This window comes from Corvus hawaiiensis, chromosome 15 (assembly GCF_020740725.1).
Source record: "Corvus hawaiiensis isolate bCorHaw1 chromosome 15, bCorHaw1.pri.cur, whole genome shotgun sequence".
NCBI classification, from domain to species: Eukaryota; Metazoa; Chordata; class Aves; order Passeriformes; family Corvidae; genus Corvus; species Corvus hawaiiensis.
The window spans coordinates 20,588,257-20,605,580 of NC_063227.1; the positions used below are offsets into that span (position 1 = coordinate 20,588,257).

The 17,324-nt window shown below is 41.0% G+C and overlaps 1 protein-coding gene across 10 annotated transcripts in view; it reads right to left on the reverse strand.

Annotated features, from left to right (window-relative positions):
- Window positions 1–17,324, reverse strand: part of KCNIP1 (potassium voltage-gated channel interacting protein 1) — a 292,275-nt gene that overhangs the window by 45,315 nt on the left and 229,636 nt on the right. The window contains exons 1-2 of one of the 10 annotated variants that reach the window (XM_048319701.1): window positions 10,465–10,558; window positions 9,406–9,542 (exon numbers count right to left, since the gene is read on the reverse strand). The exons of 7 other annotated variants lie outside the window; for them this stretch is intronic. In XM_048319701.1, the coding sequence (XP_048175658.1) occupies window positions 9,406–9,542; window positions 10,465–10,481 (154 nt within the window). In that variant the 5' untranslated portion in view covers window positions 10,482–10,558. Of the gene's footprint in view, window positions 1–7,432; window positions 7,603–9,405; window positions 9,543–10,464; window positions 10,559–17,324 lie in introns of those variants that run through there. 2 more of the 10 variants (XM_048319697.1, XM_048319698.1) reach the window with 2 other exon arrangements.

Here is a 17,324-nt window from a genome sequence, read left to right on the forward strand (position 1 = left end):
GCTTGCACCCTTCTTCCCTCTGGCTGCCTGATGCCTTTACCCCTGCTGCAGTTGGATGGAACATGGATCCACATGGACGATGGCAGCACCCAGCACCACGTCCTGGCACAGGCAGTTGTGCTTCTGACAGGTTGGGGCCACCCAGAGCCTGCAAGTTTGCAAGATGGATTTGAGGCAGCACATTACAGTCTACAGTCTCTCTTGCAGCTCTAGAAAAATGGGTAAAGCACAAGCTCCTCCTTTTCAGAAAAATGTTAGACCAGCTTATCATCTGTGCATTTTATCTTGGAAAAAAAGTGAAGCCAAACAAAAATCCTTGAAGTTAAACTGAGGACTTCCATCAAACTTTATACAATTCTATTAATTTTATTTTAAAACAGTCTACAGAATATTAAGTGCTTCTAACAACCTTCTGCCCAGCAGATAAAGAGATGGATGTAGGGAGGGAGTCTGAAGGGATAGAGGCAAGAAGCAAGGGAAGAAACATATGCAGGTACAAAAGTCAGGTACTGCTGCATTTTTATATACACGGGGAATTAACAGAAACACTACAATCATGGAATATAGTGTGGGATATATTAGAAGTTTTGCTGTGGTATATAGGTAAATTCTTTTTGCATGTCTACCATGTTCTTTTAAGAAAGGGACATTTAAAGCTGTGCTTAGTAAAATACCTAATCAAGATCATTATCTAGCTCTTCCATCACTATTACAAAGGTTTGCACTTTTCAAACCATTAAACTTCTAAGTCAGCTCAGCACCCAAGTTCTTCAAACACTGATGCATAAAGTGAAATAAGCAGTTCTACTTCACACAGTAGTGCACTTTTTATCTTACGTTGTCGAAGAAGTCAGTCAGATGACACCCCCTACTTTCAAATTCCTTATAGAGCATTAGTATCTCACTGTAATCAACCCAAACCAAGGGGTCTGAAGCAGCTGCTCCTGCCCTGCCATGTGCTGCCTGTGGGGAGGTGACACTGCGCCAAGAGCTTTGCACCATACAGAAAGAGGAGGGGAAGAAGGGAACAGTACCTCCGCTAGAATCTCTGTAGGACAATCCTAAACATGAGGCTGTGTGGGATGTTTCCCATGATATTCTCATCCTGTTTTCATTCCTAGCTTCCCAGGACTGGTGATCACTGTGTTTTCCCTGCCTTTAGGGAACTGGGAAACCAAAGACAGGCCCTTCTATTTTCTCCGGTAAGGGACAAACAGCTAAAGGAGAGGGAAGGATACAGGACTATGTAATTTTTTTCACCTTTCATTTCAGTTCTTGGGAAGTACTGGAACAACCAATGATGCATGCTAACAACAAGGGTCACTGAATGGCCAGAACTCCTGGAGAATGTTTGACAGAGTGCATCCTTGTGTGGAGGAGAGAAACAGAGAATGCATTACATCTCCACCCCAGTAATACTTCTTGGCCCTGTCTCACATATCATTCACCTCTGGAAGTTGGGGAAAAGAACAGTCTACGAAAGGGCCATGAGTTAGATGGAAACTGACTTGACTGCTGGAAAGGATTGAGAAAAGGCCTGAAGATTCCTACTGATGGATTTCAGTAAAGACAATGCAAAGGGCTACAAGTTTGACAACAGAGCCAAGCACAGAGGTACAGCTGGAGATCTGTGCATGATCTTGAGTCAGGACCTGAACAAAAATGACCGGTCTCAAGAGGCTGCAAAGACAGCAAGGACTTGCCCAGAAGTACGCACAGGAATAGGCTCTGCCAGCCATGTGAATTAACAGTGCTCAGTGGGGTCAAGTCACAGCTTCAGCAAAGACGTGCATTAGCTACAAATACTACAATTAAAAGCAATAAAAATGATCAGAGGCTAACTTCAGAACAAACAAGACCAAAAGAATTAGAATGATTTACACACGTAAAGAAGAATCTGAAAGAACGTAAGAGTGTTTAAAAGGCTTCTGCAAAGATAAAAAAAATCTGTTTTCCATGTCCTTTGGTGGACTGAAGACACAGTAATACCTGTAATGAGTTTGCTGTGCTGACACAGACAGGTACAACCCTGTTTTGAGACAGGATGGACTAGGAGACCTCTTCACCTTCCACACCTACTTCCCAATAATTTTATGAAACATTTACATACTTTTCCCATAAGAAATTGTTTCCCAAAACAACAGTTAAAAACTACAGCTATAGCTCTGACCAGGTGAGTGTAATGTCTCAAACAGACTTTCATTTTTGTGCCTGGTCCAGTTATGGGTGCTTGTGGGATACTGTAGCTACTGATGCTAACCCTTAATTTGGAAAGTAAATGCTTTTAAATAACAAATTGTTTTGTCTCGCCCAAGAAATTTGCTAGATAACAACCATTAAAATTTCAACATCATTGAATATCCCTGAATTCACTTTTTACTGAATTGCTGCAAAACATTAACTGTTTTCTAAGTATTTTTTTGTATCAATTAGTACAGAAGAAGCTACTAGTCTCTAACTAGGGATCAGTACCACAGGTTATTGTTTTGCTCTCCCTTCCCTTTATAAAAGATAGAAAATGAAGGACTGGCACTTGGGAATTGGTTAAAAAGGATTTTGTCTGTAGAAATGCTACAATTTTTGGCAAAGCTTTAATAATCATTTTTATAAAGATCAGTATCTACTGATAAAGCTTAGAAGACAATGATAATCTGCCACTTTCCACTCCAGGCACTTAACTGTCCCCTCCAGAGTGACAGATAATGCAAGCATTAACAGAGCTAGAAAAGGAATAGTAATTCTACCTCTTAATAATAAACAATCAAATACAAACAAGCTCATGATTGCTTAAGCAGGAAGGCAAAAATCAAAGCAAGAAAGAAGACACTGAGCACTTGCAGGGAGGTGTCTGGAGCAGACTATGAGCTAACAACAGAATAAATGTTCAGGAAAGCCTATGTGGGAAAGAGGATCATAGCAAGTCCCATGTTACCTTTTTATGCACTTAAGATTGTGCTCCTATTGCTTGAACATAGAAATTCAAATGAGCAAAAAGAGCAGGTTTTAGCACTAAGCTGGTGTTATAGATGAATTATTAAGAGTTGGCTTTCATCCGATGTTGTATGGGTTATGAATTATATTATGAGTTATAATATTACACGGTAAGAACTGTTTAATGGTTGCTGGGGTGCTCTGGGTGTAGGTTGGTTTTTACGGGGGCTGGATGATCTGTGTGCTGTAACATCAGTTCTGTGGGGTGTGCAAAGGGCCAGGCTGTTGCCAGCCAGACTTGGAAGGCACCACCACAAAAGGAATGGGACTCCAAACAGTGAGGACCCTGAGGGCCACAGCACCAGAAAAGCGGGGCTCCCAAAAGATTGGCGAGGGGGCGGGGCTATGCAAAAACAATAAATAAATATGCATCAGGCTGATACAACCACAAGGGTATAAAAGGCAGGATTCTGTGGGCGAGCCTCCGGTACCCAGCCGCGGTCCCATTTGTGTCCCCTTTTGCTATGCTGTTTTTATTGAGTTATCAGTAAATTTTAATAACTCATTTCCATATCAGATCTGGGTTGTCTATAACACTGGGAACGGGATTGCCTCAGGGCAGAAGGATTAAAAGCAGAACCTCACGTCCTGTCACAGTTCTGTAAAGTAGTGATATTTAGAACTGCTTGCTAAAAAACAGAGGGACAGCAACATGACAAAGTGCAAAAGACAGGGCAGTATTTCAGATGAACAGAGCTCCCTGAAGAGCTGTATCCTGCTGCCTTGGGAACACTGGGTGTGAGAGCTCCTCAACCCAGGTCACACCGCAAGGGCCACTCAAAGGCGCAAAAGGAGACATAGCAGCAGCTGCAGCAGCAATGGAAACAGTGTATACAATGTGGATAAAATCTGAAAGCTGCGGGCTGTGACAGGGAGATCTGAGCTAAACTGCTAAGGCACACGATAAATCAGAACTGGTACACACATGTGCAAACACACGAGGCAGTTTGACCAGACACAAGGGGACACAGGGCAGAGCTGTGAGACATGGGCAGATTTACTATGGTGTGAACATGAATGAGTAAGAAAATATTATTTCAAAGAAAGGTTAGCAGTGGAACAACTATGATACACATCGAAGTATACCCAGCAGAGCAGTACAGTATGCTCTGGAAAACACACAGCCATAAGTAATTACAGCTACCAAGGGAATCACTCCATAGATCCAGGGGGTGAAGCAGAATCTCTGCTGCTGAAACAAACTCCTAGAGTTAACAGGTTTGAATTGTCTGTCTGAAAGAGTGTTGGACACTAAAATCTTCAGTGTTAAGACAGCACAACTCAATTTAAGTTCCTTAGGGAGTCTAAAGGCCGCAATTAATCCACAATGTCAAACCCTCTCCCACTCCTTAGCAGAGCCAAAGCTGAGAGAAAAGCCACAGAACATCAGAAGCAGCTGTCAGAAGCTAATCTAGAGAGACTCCTTAAGCACCAGCAAATGCTACCAGGCCTGGGAAAGCAGAAGATGGTGTGCAGCAAATAAAACTCACTTCATTCCCAATTGGGAGCACACGGCTTGCGCTGTATCAGGGCTACCAATCTTCAGGAGCCTCTGGAACAGGCTCTGTGTTGGTCTGGGATCTGCCTAATTGTGTGAGAGGAAGTCCTGAAAGCTCAAAGTGCTGCAACAAATCCAAACATCTCATTACAGGAAACCTGTAATAATTAGTTGAAATAACTTGTAAAAAGCCAAGTAGAATTACGTTATAAATTCATATAATGCACTTTCCCAAATTTACACAGCCAAAAACCTATGCAAGGAGAACATCGAAAAGATAAAAAAGAACAGAAGTCCTCAAGTTGGCTGCACAACATTTGTCTTCTGCCTGCTTTCTTTTGTAATATGGGGCTTTGTCTTGCAAGGTACTAATGTTTCTAAATGAGCCAAACTTTGAAAGTGTGGTGCACCTATGCAAGCATGGACATATGAACACAATGTTACCATGACACATACCTGAACGAAAGAAAAAAAAAAAAAAAAAAAAGAGGTTCTGAAATCGATAATCCACCAGAGGTTTGTTATTTGTTTGGGTTTTTAAATAACTGTTTTTACTGTCACATCTCAGAGCCAGGGTCTCACTGTTTCTAGCTGAACAGTAAATAATTGCATAAACTCAGATCAATATCCCACAAAAATCATGAGATTTAGTGAAGATGATGGGATTTAATAGTTGGTGTAAGAACTGTAGTTCAAAATGTTGATCTACAGATTCAGTTTCCTTTGAAGAGTATGAATAATAGTTATTCTAATCTTCCCTATAATGTAAAAATAATTGCATGAATATAATAAATACAGAAATTAGCATAGTGGGGAAAGGAATATGACTCTTGTATTTGTGTACTGCTCCAACCCCTGCCAGCAGCGGCACTACTGAGGCACTTCAGCAGCTCTGCAAACCAGCTGCTTCAGAGGGATGAGGTTACCCCTGGGTGATGGCAGAGCTTCACACCCACTCTGCTTCTGAAAAGGCTGGGGTGGCAGAAACAACACTCAATTTCTGCCTTGGATGAAGAAAAACCTGTACAAGGGTCAAAATAATTGAAGGGAACTCACTGTCAAGGGTGTGAAGATAAATGCTGATTAAGCTGTAATACAACCTCTGCACTACAGCAGTAGTGAGCATTTTTGGTCCCTATTACCTCATAGCTGAGCACCTTCACAAGGGATACACCATGAAGAAGTTTCCAGTCTGCTCAAACCTCTCCCCTCTTTCCCTCTCTCTAGGGTGGGTCAGCTCTCCTCTGAACCAAGATGAAAAAATGTTCTCTCACAAGGGCTTTTATATGAGAATACCCCTATTCCACATTTGGATTATTCAATACCATATCAAATTAGGAGAACAAGCCAGAATACAGATTTCACTGCAGGTCAGCTTGTATCATGCATGGATGGAGCACTGACTGCTAACCACGAACAAGCATAGGCAGAACCGTTCCATGAATACAACGTGCGGGTATTTGCTCACTTTTACTCATTTCACCTTTACACAGACACTTTTCTCACCTGTCACATACTTGACTTTGCTGGTGAAACACTTCTGGGAAAAGTAATTCCTTCAGAAACAACAGACACTGGAATTACAGTAATTCGGTCTGCAAAGGAGGTATAAAAATACTCTTGCTGTTAATGCAAGGCAAATACCTCAACATTTGACTTGGCAGCTTATTTTTAAGGTGAGTATTTCTACTGCCATTATTTGAAATTAGTTGTCATTGTTGGAGATCTTAATTTATTTGTAATTATGTAATTGCAATCCGGTGACATTCTAGGAGTAAACTAAAAGCTCCCACAATATTCATTTTGTAATAAGGAATATCAACAACCATGTAATAACAAATACATGCCAATTTACATCTTCTCTCAATAAAAATAACTCTTTACTAAGCAATTTTTAATATTTTTTCCTAATTCTGCAGGAGGATTTCTAGGATTATGTGACAGCACTGATTTTAATGTAGCAGTAAAATCCATGTTAAAATTCCATCTGCTTTTCTTGATCCAGTAAAACAGATTTAATATATAAACTTTCTTTACTTTTTTTAAATCTTTTGCCAGCCTTTACTATTCATATTTTGAAGAAATCTGAATAAAGTGTCACAGTTGCTCATGCTAGTATTTTATCCTTAGCATTTCCTTTGCTAGATAAACTTGACACAGTTAGTGATCGAAGCAAGAATACAATCAGTGACTTGGGGACCCCTTTATTTAAAAAAGTACCTCATTTGCATCATCAAGAAGTTATTTTCCTTCAAAATTTAGTGATACCTACATCCCTTTATGAAAAGATAATACAAGCCCTAAAGCACACTTAGCTGTTAAAAACCATATGCTTTACTAATCCAGGAAAACCTTTAAGACAAAAGAAGTTCATTACATTGAATCACTACAAGTCAAAGAGAGACCAAACCTTCCAATTAGTGAGAACAGAAGTATTTCTCTTTAGGTTATTTTGCTGAAGTGTCTGGAATAGCATTTGCAGTGAAGTTTTGTTCACATTCAATCTATCATGTCTTTAATCTGCAAATGTCACAACAAAACTCTTGTAGCCCCATGCAATCATACATCTAATTATCAGTTGTGCTTCCATTATCCCAAGAGGGCCTTTCTTTTTTCTAGTTTGGTACTAATTCATTTTCAATAGATGGCAAGAATTAACAATAAGAAAAAATAATTAGGAAAACATAATAAAATAATACACAAGGCAAAAACCATCACAGCTTCAGATTCTCTCTGGCTAAGGTAATATATCAAAAGCAAACAAAAGTCCTCAATAGAGCATAAAGCTGAATTCCCTCTTTACAGCCTGTATGATTGTTAATAAAGAAGCAGCCCACACTGAGAATCCGTGCACTGACAGACACCACTTTCCTCCCACAGCAGCTACACTCACACAGCTTTAAACACAAGCAAACAGGAGCTGGAAAACTTGAGTTCTCTTACCATCTGACAAGTCAATTAGCCCGAGGTAGTGCAAAAGTTTCAGAGAGGAGCACACCACCACCACAATCCCTAAGGTCTGGAGTCCCTCTGACTCGCCTTTAGTCCACATCCTGCAAGGCACCACACGGGTACCACTGGTGTGCCTGCTAACAACTGCCAGGCATCAGAGGCTGAGAAATCCTGTTTCAAGCCTTCCTTCCTGCTGCTCAGCTAAGTGCACAGCACATTCCACTCTCCCCCTCTCTCACTCCCTCTCTTTCCCAACCTCTTCCCCACTTGCCTTTTTTTTTTTTTTGGAACATGCAAGCAACTTCTGCCTTGAACCGTAACCTATGGTTTTATTTTCTTTCACCTCAGGGTAATTCCCTCAGGAGTTTGCTCTGCTCCTGAACAACTGAGCACCGTGCTGCTAACCTCAGCAACATCTCACACAGTTTTTAGGTTTTCTTAAATACCTGTGATACCAGTTACATTTGAGATTTTCTCAGTAATTCTGCCAATGCAGATGCTTTTTGTCAATGCCTCTTCTGTACTGCATAAGAGAATAAAGGACATTGTAGGGGAGGAAAGGGCTTTCCTTTTCTGAATGCCTCCCCTCGCCCACAACATGCTGGGATAAACAAATCACACTTCCCACATCCATGTGTGCACCCACACACAGCCCAGGAGCTGCAGAGTAATTCTGTCTGTTAGCAGCTCCTCTGGGGTACAGCTGGACAGGCAGAGTGCGTCCCTGGCATTTCCAGAGGAGCCACACCGGGGTGGGCCAGGCTGGCTGAACAAGCCCCCCTTGCAGGCAGCTGAGGCAGAAGAGGCATTTCCACCATTTCATCTCGCAGTGTTTCACCAGGCTGCTGGCACGGGGCAGCACTGTGGGCTGCTCACGAACCAATGATGTGTTTCCCCATTATCACCACAGATGAGAAAACACTTGGCAGAGTGAGTGTTTTATGAGGATGGCAGATGCAATATTTGCAACACCAGTAAAAGCTGGGTTTTTCAAGCATGCTATTAGATGCTGGTATTCCCATGCAGGAGAACAGAGGTCATCAATGCCTTTTATTTTACAGGACTTGGAGGCTGCCGATTCCCCCACTCCAGCCCAGTCCAGGCAGTCAGAAGCTCCCTTTCCCTGCAGTCCTCAGTGAGCAGGGCAGGCTGGCTTTCACCCACCACACTGTTCCACGACCTCTCCTGGTGCTGCCTCTGCCTTAAACTGCTGGTGAACACCAACATCACGTGCAGAATGTCAACAGGATTTTGTGTGTCACAGGAACTAAATAGTGCACTTGAATTGCTGAGAGACGCTCACAGTAAGGCCAGGTTGGAGGTGCAGAGTACTCATACACACTTGAGTGATCCAGTCAACAAGAAATGAACACTTTAATTTAATTTGAGCTTTGTTTCTGTATGCAGGTGGCCAAGGAAGAGATCACACTAGCAAACGTGTTATGAGGCTTCTATGCCATGGCCATCTACCTTCCCAGAGCTCAGTGGCATGATATCAAAGCCACTTCTCCTGATGAATACTTTAGACCAAAGGACTTTTTAGTGCTCAGTGGCATCTGCCACATTAGGTTTTCATTGCCCTGGCTGTATGACTGGCTGTAATGCCACATTATGTTTCATATCTCCCTGACTGACACATCCAGCTTTAAAACTGTCAAGGATCTGAAATCACTGTACTGTCAAATCTCTCCCAGATAAGGAGAGAAGAACTTGAAAGAGTAACACGGTAAGCAGACCTCAAAACATTTAGATAATTCCTTGGTTTACCATGTCCTGTTCCCATTAAAAAACCAAACATTACTACTACACAAAACCCCCAAATTAACAAAAAAACACACCTCCCATCACACGAAGTTTGGACATGATCGCAAAAATAGCCAGGTTTTTTCCTATCTATGGAAGGGATGTTTGTCAGATTTACTGGCTGTCAGGTGGGCTTTGCACTTTTTTCTCGGACTACTTACGTTGAGAGATCCTAAAGAGCACACAGAATCCAAGAGCCCACTTCACCCACTTGTTCCCAGGCACTTTATTTACTTGCAGATACATTTGATCACAGTTTCTTCGCAGCAACGCACAAACCTCCTGAATCCAATTATCACTAAAAAAAAAAAAGGAAACTAAAAAAACGACACTATACTGAGTAATAAAACTCAAAGCACCCGGCTCCCCAAAGATGTGTCTTGCAATTCTATGGATCTTTCACCATAATGTCCTAAACTCTGCAGCTCCTAAAGCCCTGCAGCAGCATCTTAGCAAGAGAAAGGGGAAGGACATGGAAAAGTGTGAATTCATTTGTTTGCGTTACTGCAATTTATTCCAAGTCCAACATATTTGATGTTTTAGGTGTTCCTGACACAAGCAGCTCCAAAAAAACATGGAGTTTTGTTCCCTCGAGTTCTCACTTCTTGAAGAACTCATGCATGCCAGAAGCTCAGGATTCATTTGACAAAATATCCAATGCTGTCAAGGCCAAAGCGTGATTTTTCTGAGGTTGAGTCAGTTTTCAAACAAGCTTGGAAGGAATGTTGAATGAGAATTTTCCCATTCAGGACCTTCAGGCTGCTTTGGGATTATCCTAATGCCAGCAGTTCTTCCTGGATGCTTTTTCTCTCCCACTTCCCAAAACTACTCAAAATTGTCACTTGGTTCATTCTTCACTTGTTCATTTCTGCCCCAAGAACAGGGATTCCTTATGTTGGGCACATGTTGGGGTCATGCTGTGCTAATTTTTTATGGAAAATGCTGTTAAGTTGCCCGACATGCAGAGCACCAAGTACCTCCCCCCATCCATCCAACCACCTAGCTCAGAAGCCATGTATTGACCTACTGTTATGGTTTTTAATTAACCCAAATCAGCTTTCTGCTGTTCCCTAAACAGTCAAATAATCACAGGTGACTGACTGAAGAGCTGACTACAGATGCCTCACAGGAGGCAAATCCTATGGACCCAAAAACTTGTGTGTTTTCTCCATGATAAGAACTAATTTAAGTAAAAGATAAAGCTTTCCTTAACAGCTTACCTCCCAGCTGGGCCCATTCCCTAAAGCCACACTCATTCTTTGCTGTAGTATTGAGCTAATGAGAGAGATTGGTTCTGTGATTTAAACAAAGGAAGGCTATCCGGCTTAGTTCTCCAGTAGAAATCTGCACAGAAATAGAGGATCATCAACTCTTAACAAGAGGCAGAAATATTAATCAAGATATTATCAAGTATTTTATTTGAGTTGCGCCTGAAGCAATGAGAAAAACCAATGCCAAATAAATATTGTGACAATTTTTTAAAATTATTTCTACAGAATTCTACAATCTAAAAACCATGCTGCATAATCAGCTTTTGGATTGATGCCTCCCGAACATTTCTAATCTGCTGCAAAATACATGCTGTCATCCTCAGAGAGGGTAGGTAGCTCAAGGGACTATGATTTTACCTAGAATCACACATGGAATAAATTGCACAGACTAGACTGCCTGGTTTTCTACTGCAGCCACTGATCAACAGATTTTGCAGACGAGCAGCTGGAAGAACATTTTTCTAGTTATATGCAGACAAGGTTAAGCTCACCAATGAAGGAGTAAGCTTTGTTTTTGCCAAATCTCAAAAAATGAGGATGGAAAAAGTCTAATATTTAAAATACATATGTTCTGATAATAGAGGTAGATGTTCCTGCTAGTGCCTACTGTACGTATCTCTCACATGCAGCAAAAGGAATTGAATGCCTCAATTAGCTGCAGAAAAGGTTTGCACAACATGCCCTGTGAGAATAGAAGTAGGAACTTCATAAAGATCAATCAAAATAACATGTAATGAGAAGGATTTTCTGGTAATAAAAGAATTGCTATGATGAATCATATAAATGATTTATGTAATCTATAATCAGCTCTTAAAAGTGGTTGGGGGAAAATAATGCATCACACAAAGGTGCAAAAATCACAGCAAAATGGAGAATAATATTCCCCTCAGCAGAAGCTTCTCCAATGACCAACCTATTTGGAACAGATTTACACTTTTGAAGAGGAGGATTTCTCTCCTCATTTTGCATTAAAACAAATGCAGCATGACATGTTCTCAGTACCCATACCTTTAAGAAAATCCCAGTGGTATTCTGTGATCTGCCTGGTTTAAAATTAGAGTTTTGTAATTTTGATGGACTATTCCTTTGCTACTGTGTTATGATAAAGAATAAATAGGAACATCTGAATGATTCTTCTTGTACACTACGTTATTTCATATATCCCTAGAACAGTTCTGTTTACAGATCTTCTGACACTCAGCAGTCCTGAACCGTCTTCTCATATGGCTGTTTGTCCATAAATCTATTTCCACTGCAGATCTCTGAAGCCCTTCTGCTTCTGCTTTGTTTTAGAAGTGGCATAATGAGATCACTCACTGCATGGCAGGTGGCTACAGAATCAGGAGTATGAACTTACTGTTCCATACCTATTTATCCAATGAGTTCTTTTGTGTGTACCTAAAAGTTAGTGGGATTTGTTGCTGTTTTGATTTAAAGCTATTCAAACCAAAATGAAAACTAGGCCTTTCTTGTGATGTATTTTAACTTACCTAGTCCCAAGCAATGATATTTACTGCTTCAATTGAAGGATTTTTATCAGCTTGCCTTGGTCACCAGTCACTTCTCTGTCCTGTTCACCCCAGGTGATTAGGCCCCATGCATATTTCTCAGATTTCTCTGGATCTCACTAGCCCCAAGGAATTTGTGTCATCTGCAAATTGTGTGTTGAGAAAACCACTTATTGATAACTATTGACTGCAATTTAAAAAAAAAAAAGCTGTGAGTAAATTTAGAAGTTTGGTATCTAAGTAATTGATGATTTAGAGCAAGTCCATGCAATCTCCAGCTAAACTAACAGCCATTCAGTGCCAGTGAGCTCAAGTCCCTGCCCATTTGCACCACTACAATTCCAGCCTGACCCCTCTGCCTGCAAATTAATTGGATTTCGTATCACACTGGTATTTCCCAGCAGTTATTCACCAGCTAGGATAATTTTTTTTTTTAAGTCCTGGCTAATTACCACTTAATTTTGTCAGCAAAGATACATTTGAGGTAAGGATAGAAGAATCACAAATACCTCCTTAGTTAGTTTGGATAACACAGAAATTTGGATGCTTTTCTATTAGTGCTGCCCAGGGAGCTGAGAATAAAGAGCTCGGTTCATCAGTTGCCATTTCCTTGCTGTGTGAGCACAGGGAAATAATTGGCAGCTGAACCCTTGTCCTGACATAGTATCAATTTTTCTGCCATAACAAAACCAGCTATAATTCTTCAAAATTCCCCCATTAGTTCAGGTCTTCTGATTCATGTGAAGGTGCCGCTATCTTGGTTCTATCAGTATCTCCCTGCTTGCTGACAATGGTAGCTGGTTGTGGGGTCAAAGGACCCACAGACCCATGAAAAGAAGCAGGAGGACCTCGCGTATTTTTTCCTTTCAGAGAACTGTCTCGAGCCAGTGACTCCCAGCCTTCTTGTGAGCCTGTTGGCACAATTCACATCATCAACTTCACAACACACAAGAATAGCTCTGAAAGGTTCCAGAAATCTAATCTTTCATTACTGACTTTTTCCAGAAGAGCTGGCAGCACAGACAAGCACATCCCACCTCAAAGTTACCACAGAATGCACATTGAGGATTTGGCTTTACCCTGGACCTTATGATGGCAAAATCTGGTGAGTGTTAGCAATGCACACCCAGGTCATGAGAAGACCAGCAACTAACAAAGAAACCATGGAACCTTGAAGGACTAACCTGAACCACAGTTTACATGCACAATCTGAAACTGCAATGGGGACAATATATAATTAATGAAAAAGTAACCAGAACCCCTCCCAACTGTTAAATATCCTTGACAAGCTCTATTTCACTTTTTCCTTCTAGTTTTCACCTATTTCTCTATATTTTTATCTGTAAATCAACCCAGGTACACCAACCACAACAGCAAACCCAGCAGCCTCCTCTGACATCATGTCACTCTCAGACTTGAAGAAATGCAGTAGCTGCTCTCAGGATGGACCCAAGGAAGTCCTCCAGCACTAAAATTGTGATCCTTTCGTGCTGTTGCTGAGGCTGGATGGACTGCGAGCAATCACTTTATAACCTCAGCTGCACTAGGAGAGAAGACAGGGAAAGGCTGCAGGATATTTCTCATTGTCCGACTTTTAAACAGGCAATGAAAGTTGAGGAGGACACATGCTGTGAGGAAAAGAGGAGCAGAGAAGGTGAAAAGTTAAAAGAAGAAACAGGAAAAGAGGGTATTTCAAGTGAAATAAAGAACAATGCATAAGGGCATGCAATGGAAAGAACAGATCTGTGAGGGACAGGGATGGGACTATATACAACATGAAACTGCTCAAAAATAGAAAACCAGATGTGTCAATTATTCTGGAGGCTCATTCCCCAAAAAGGGAAAATGCCACTGCAGGAGTCCATGCAGCCAACCTGTGCTGAGCCCCACATCCAGCTGAGTGTTCTCCCCAGAACCTGTACTCAGAGGTGAGCACACTTCATCAGCAAATACGCATCACTGATGAGTAACAGGCAGCCAAAAGAAGCTGCTAAAGCCCACAAATAACCAGGAGGACAGATATGCTTTGCAGTGGCAGTTTCTTGCTGACTGGATTTCTGCCACAAGCAGAGGAGATATGACCCCTCCCTTGCACTGGTGATTACTGCCAGGTTCTGGAAGCAGCTAAGAGGCATAAAGCTCAAAGCCTCTGCTACCAGGTCAGGCTGCAGTGATTTTCTCATCACAGGTAGATTTTTACCCATGTTATGTATTTCTCATGGGTATCAGATTGTCACAGCTTCATTCCCACTTTTATTAAAAGTGATAATTAATAATGCCGAATCTCTGAACTTGGACGTTTTTCTTATAGGCTTTGTTTTTCCACATTTAAATTAAATTAGGTATACGAGAATGATGATGAACAGGTAGATTTAAGCCTCACAGAGACTTAGAAGATCGCAAGTTCTCATCACAGAAAACTGATACAGGACAAATCATGGGTTAAAAACAAAATCAAACTTGCTTAACTGATGTCATAGCCATACTTGACATAACTGCATTTATTATTTACAGTTTCTACAATGACAAATATCTTGTCTTTCCAATGCACACCAACTTGCTGATAACTGCTAGGATGCTTCTTCTGACCGTGCCTTTTGCTTATTCCAAATTTATTGGTAAAGCAAAAACTCTTGAGGGATAAAACCAGTGAAACCATCCAGCACTACATATGCTTTACTACTCTCACAGTCCCTCCTCTCTGACAGATTTTCTGACATCAGACAGAGCAAGATAATACAAAGCTGCTTATCGGGGGTTTTCACTAGAACTATGGGAATTTCCTGGAGTCTTCAGGCACCTCATAAATTTACAGATATGTTAGTTGGAAAATCAGGTATCACCTGCTGCAACCTGTTCCCCAGAGTAAGAGCTGCCTCACTGCCACCACAGCACTGCCTCGCTGTCAGAGCAGTCAAGTCTTGTCTTGAGGACAATAGAATCCAAGTAGTCATGAAAAGACAGTAAAAAATGGTATTCTGGAAGTCCAGAAGGTTTCTAAGAAATAGCCACCAAAGGACATCGAGTGCCCTAAAAAACATCTCTGCTGGTGACATCGGTGCCAAGCAGATGATTAGCAACTCATTTCTTTGTCTCGTGGAAGGTCTATGTAGTCATTCAAGGCAGGTATTAAGGAGCATGATTACAGTTCCCATTGCGCCACTACAGTAACAAGTGTCATTTAGTCAGTCATGGAGTAATCACAGCTCTGGTGGTCTCCAACCAAGATATCCCCCTTATTTACCCATTTCTCTTTATTTTTAAGAGGCAAACTGAAGAATCATTCTGCTCAGTGCATTTTAAACTGACTCTAGTGGTGTATTAAACTATTCATTTCTGCATAAGAATTATAAAAAATACTGCCCAGTAAAGGCCATCTCATACATTTTTCTTAGTAACAACAGGCCTAAGCACTGAAAAACACTTTCCACCTGAAGAATATTATTTCTTTGTGTGTTACATTAAACTATGTTTTCTCACAATTTTTCACGCTCTTCTAGATTTCTTATTTTTAAGTGACCTCAAGCGATGAATACATGCACACAATATTCTAAATAAGCCTGTATTTCTTTCACTTACTGAACTGTTAAATGAGGAATAACCTTTAAATATTCTTGTTGACCCTTTCCTGGCATTTCGTCTTCATTTTGCCATCTATGCAATAGTTGCACTTAGGTTTTTATTTTATCATCTGTAATTTGTATTCCTGTTCCACACCCAGCTCAAAAGATTTAATTTGTTGTTTGCATAATTATACTAGACAGTGCCACAACTACTAGGAGATCAGAGTAATAAATTCCTGAAAGAATTATGAAACTGTATAAAACTAAACATATTTTAGATACATCACAGTGAATTATGAAGTAGTACCAAACTATTTTGGATACATCATAGTCTCAAATTACACCTTCCCAAAAATTTCTGAAATCTGTACCAAGCAGCAAAACGTTCAGCAAACAAAAAGGTCAATTTATAAAGCCATTCTCTGAGGTCAAACTTTCTAAAGTAGTTTGTGAAATACAGGCAACAAAGGCTAAAAATGCAGTTTATGCTGTAGTTCTAAACACACAGAGTAGGAGAACTTTTAGAGGGCTGTCTGGAAAGGGGGCTGGCTTTGCTTTTGCCAGCCGTGCTCCCACAAGTAGATTATGGCAGCAGCTCCATGTAACTTGCACTCAAGTAGAGGGGTCAGCTCTCAGAGTTAACCAGACTGTCCCTGATTTATGAATTACAGTTTAACTGCTCCTCTAGTGGCACTACTACTTAAATTCTGCTTCTTGACACAACACAGGTAGGCTGACATTCATGGAAACAAAGCACGTGAAGAGCACATGACAGAAACTATACTCAGGATGTTAAAGCTAAGGAGCAGTCTTAGATAATAAACCTCCTTCATGCATCTTCCCTTGTGTGCATCTAAAAATATTCCATGACCAAGCATGTATTATGCAGACTTGTATTATGTAGAAAACCCCCCAGTATTCCTCAATCCTCTTGAATCACAGTTCCATTTCCGTGGCTAAGCTGGTATCAGAAGTGTGGCTGGGGGTGTGTGTCAATTTCTTCAAAGGCCTCCAACACTCAAAACCCCAACCCGAACTTTTTTTACAAAAAAATGTTAGACACTTGAGAGCCAGCTCCTTGATAAGAGAAACATTCATCTGCATGAAAGATTTTGGATCTTATTACATCCTCTGAAGAAAAGACGCACCTCTTAGGCTAGTCCCAGCACCGAATGGGATAAAACCAGATTCCAGAATTAGGGACAGAGTTCAGTGCATTTTAGAAGCACTGGACCACAGGACTGGAAGGTTTCTGCCGATGTCTGCAGAATGCCAAGAGTTCCACAGACTCCCACCCCAGAGCTCTCCGGGAACAGCTACTATACAGCACTGACACTGGTGCTGTGAGCCAAGCAGTTTCCCCTGTGTGTCCATATGTAAACGACCATGTGATGAGTTTTATCAGTTGTACTATGACATTTCATGATAAAAAACAAACGCACAGCATGCAAAGTACAGAGGTGAAAGGCCAAATCCCACTGTGAATTGTGCTGGCCCAGTTCCCCTGTCAATCTAAATTTTGATCAGTTCAGGTACAGGAAGATCACTGTTCTCCAGGATGCTGCAACAGACTACGCAAAGAGCTTTTTAAGGAAAACTTGATCAAATATGTCCATCTCAATTAACTAGATATTTTTGCAATGGTCCATAGCATTAATTGGAAATTTTAATAAACCTTTGTCTCTACTTAAATATTCCTGTCAATTTGCTGATTGGAGCACATCCTAACTAATGGAAA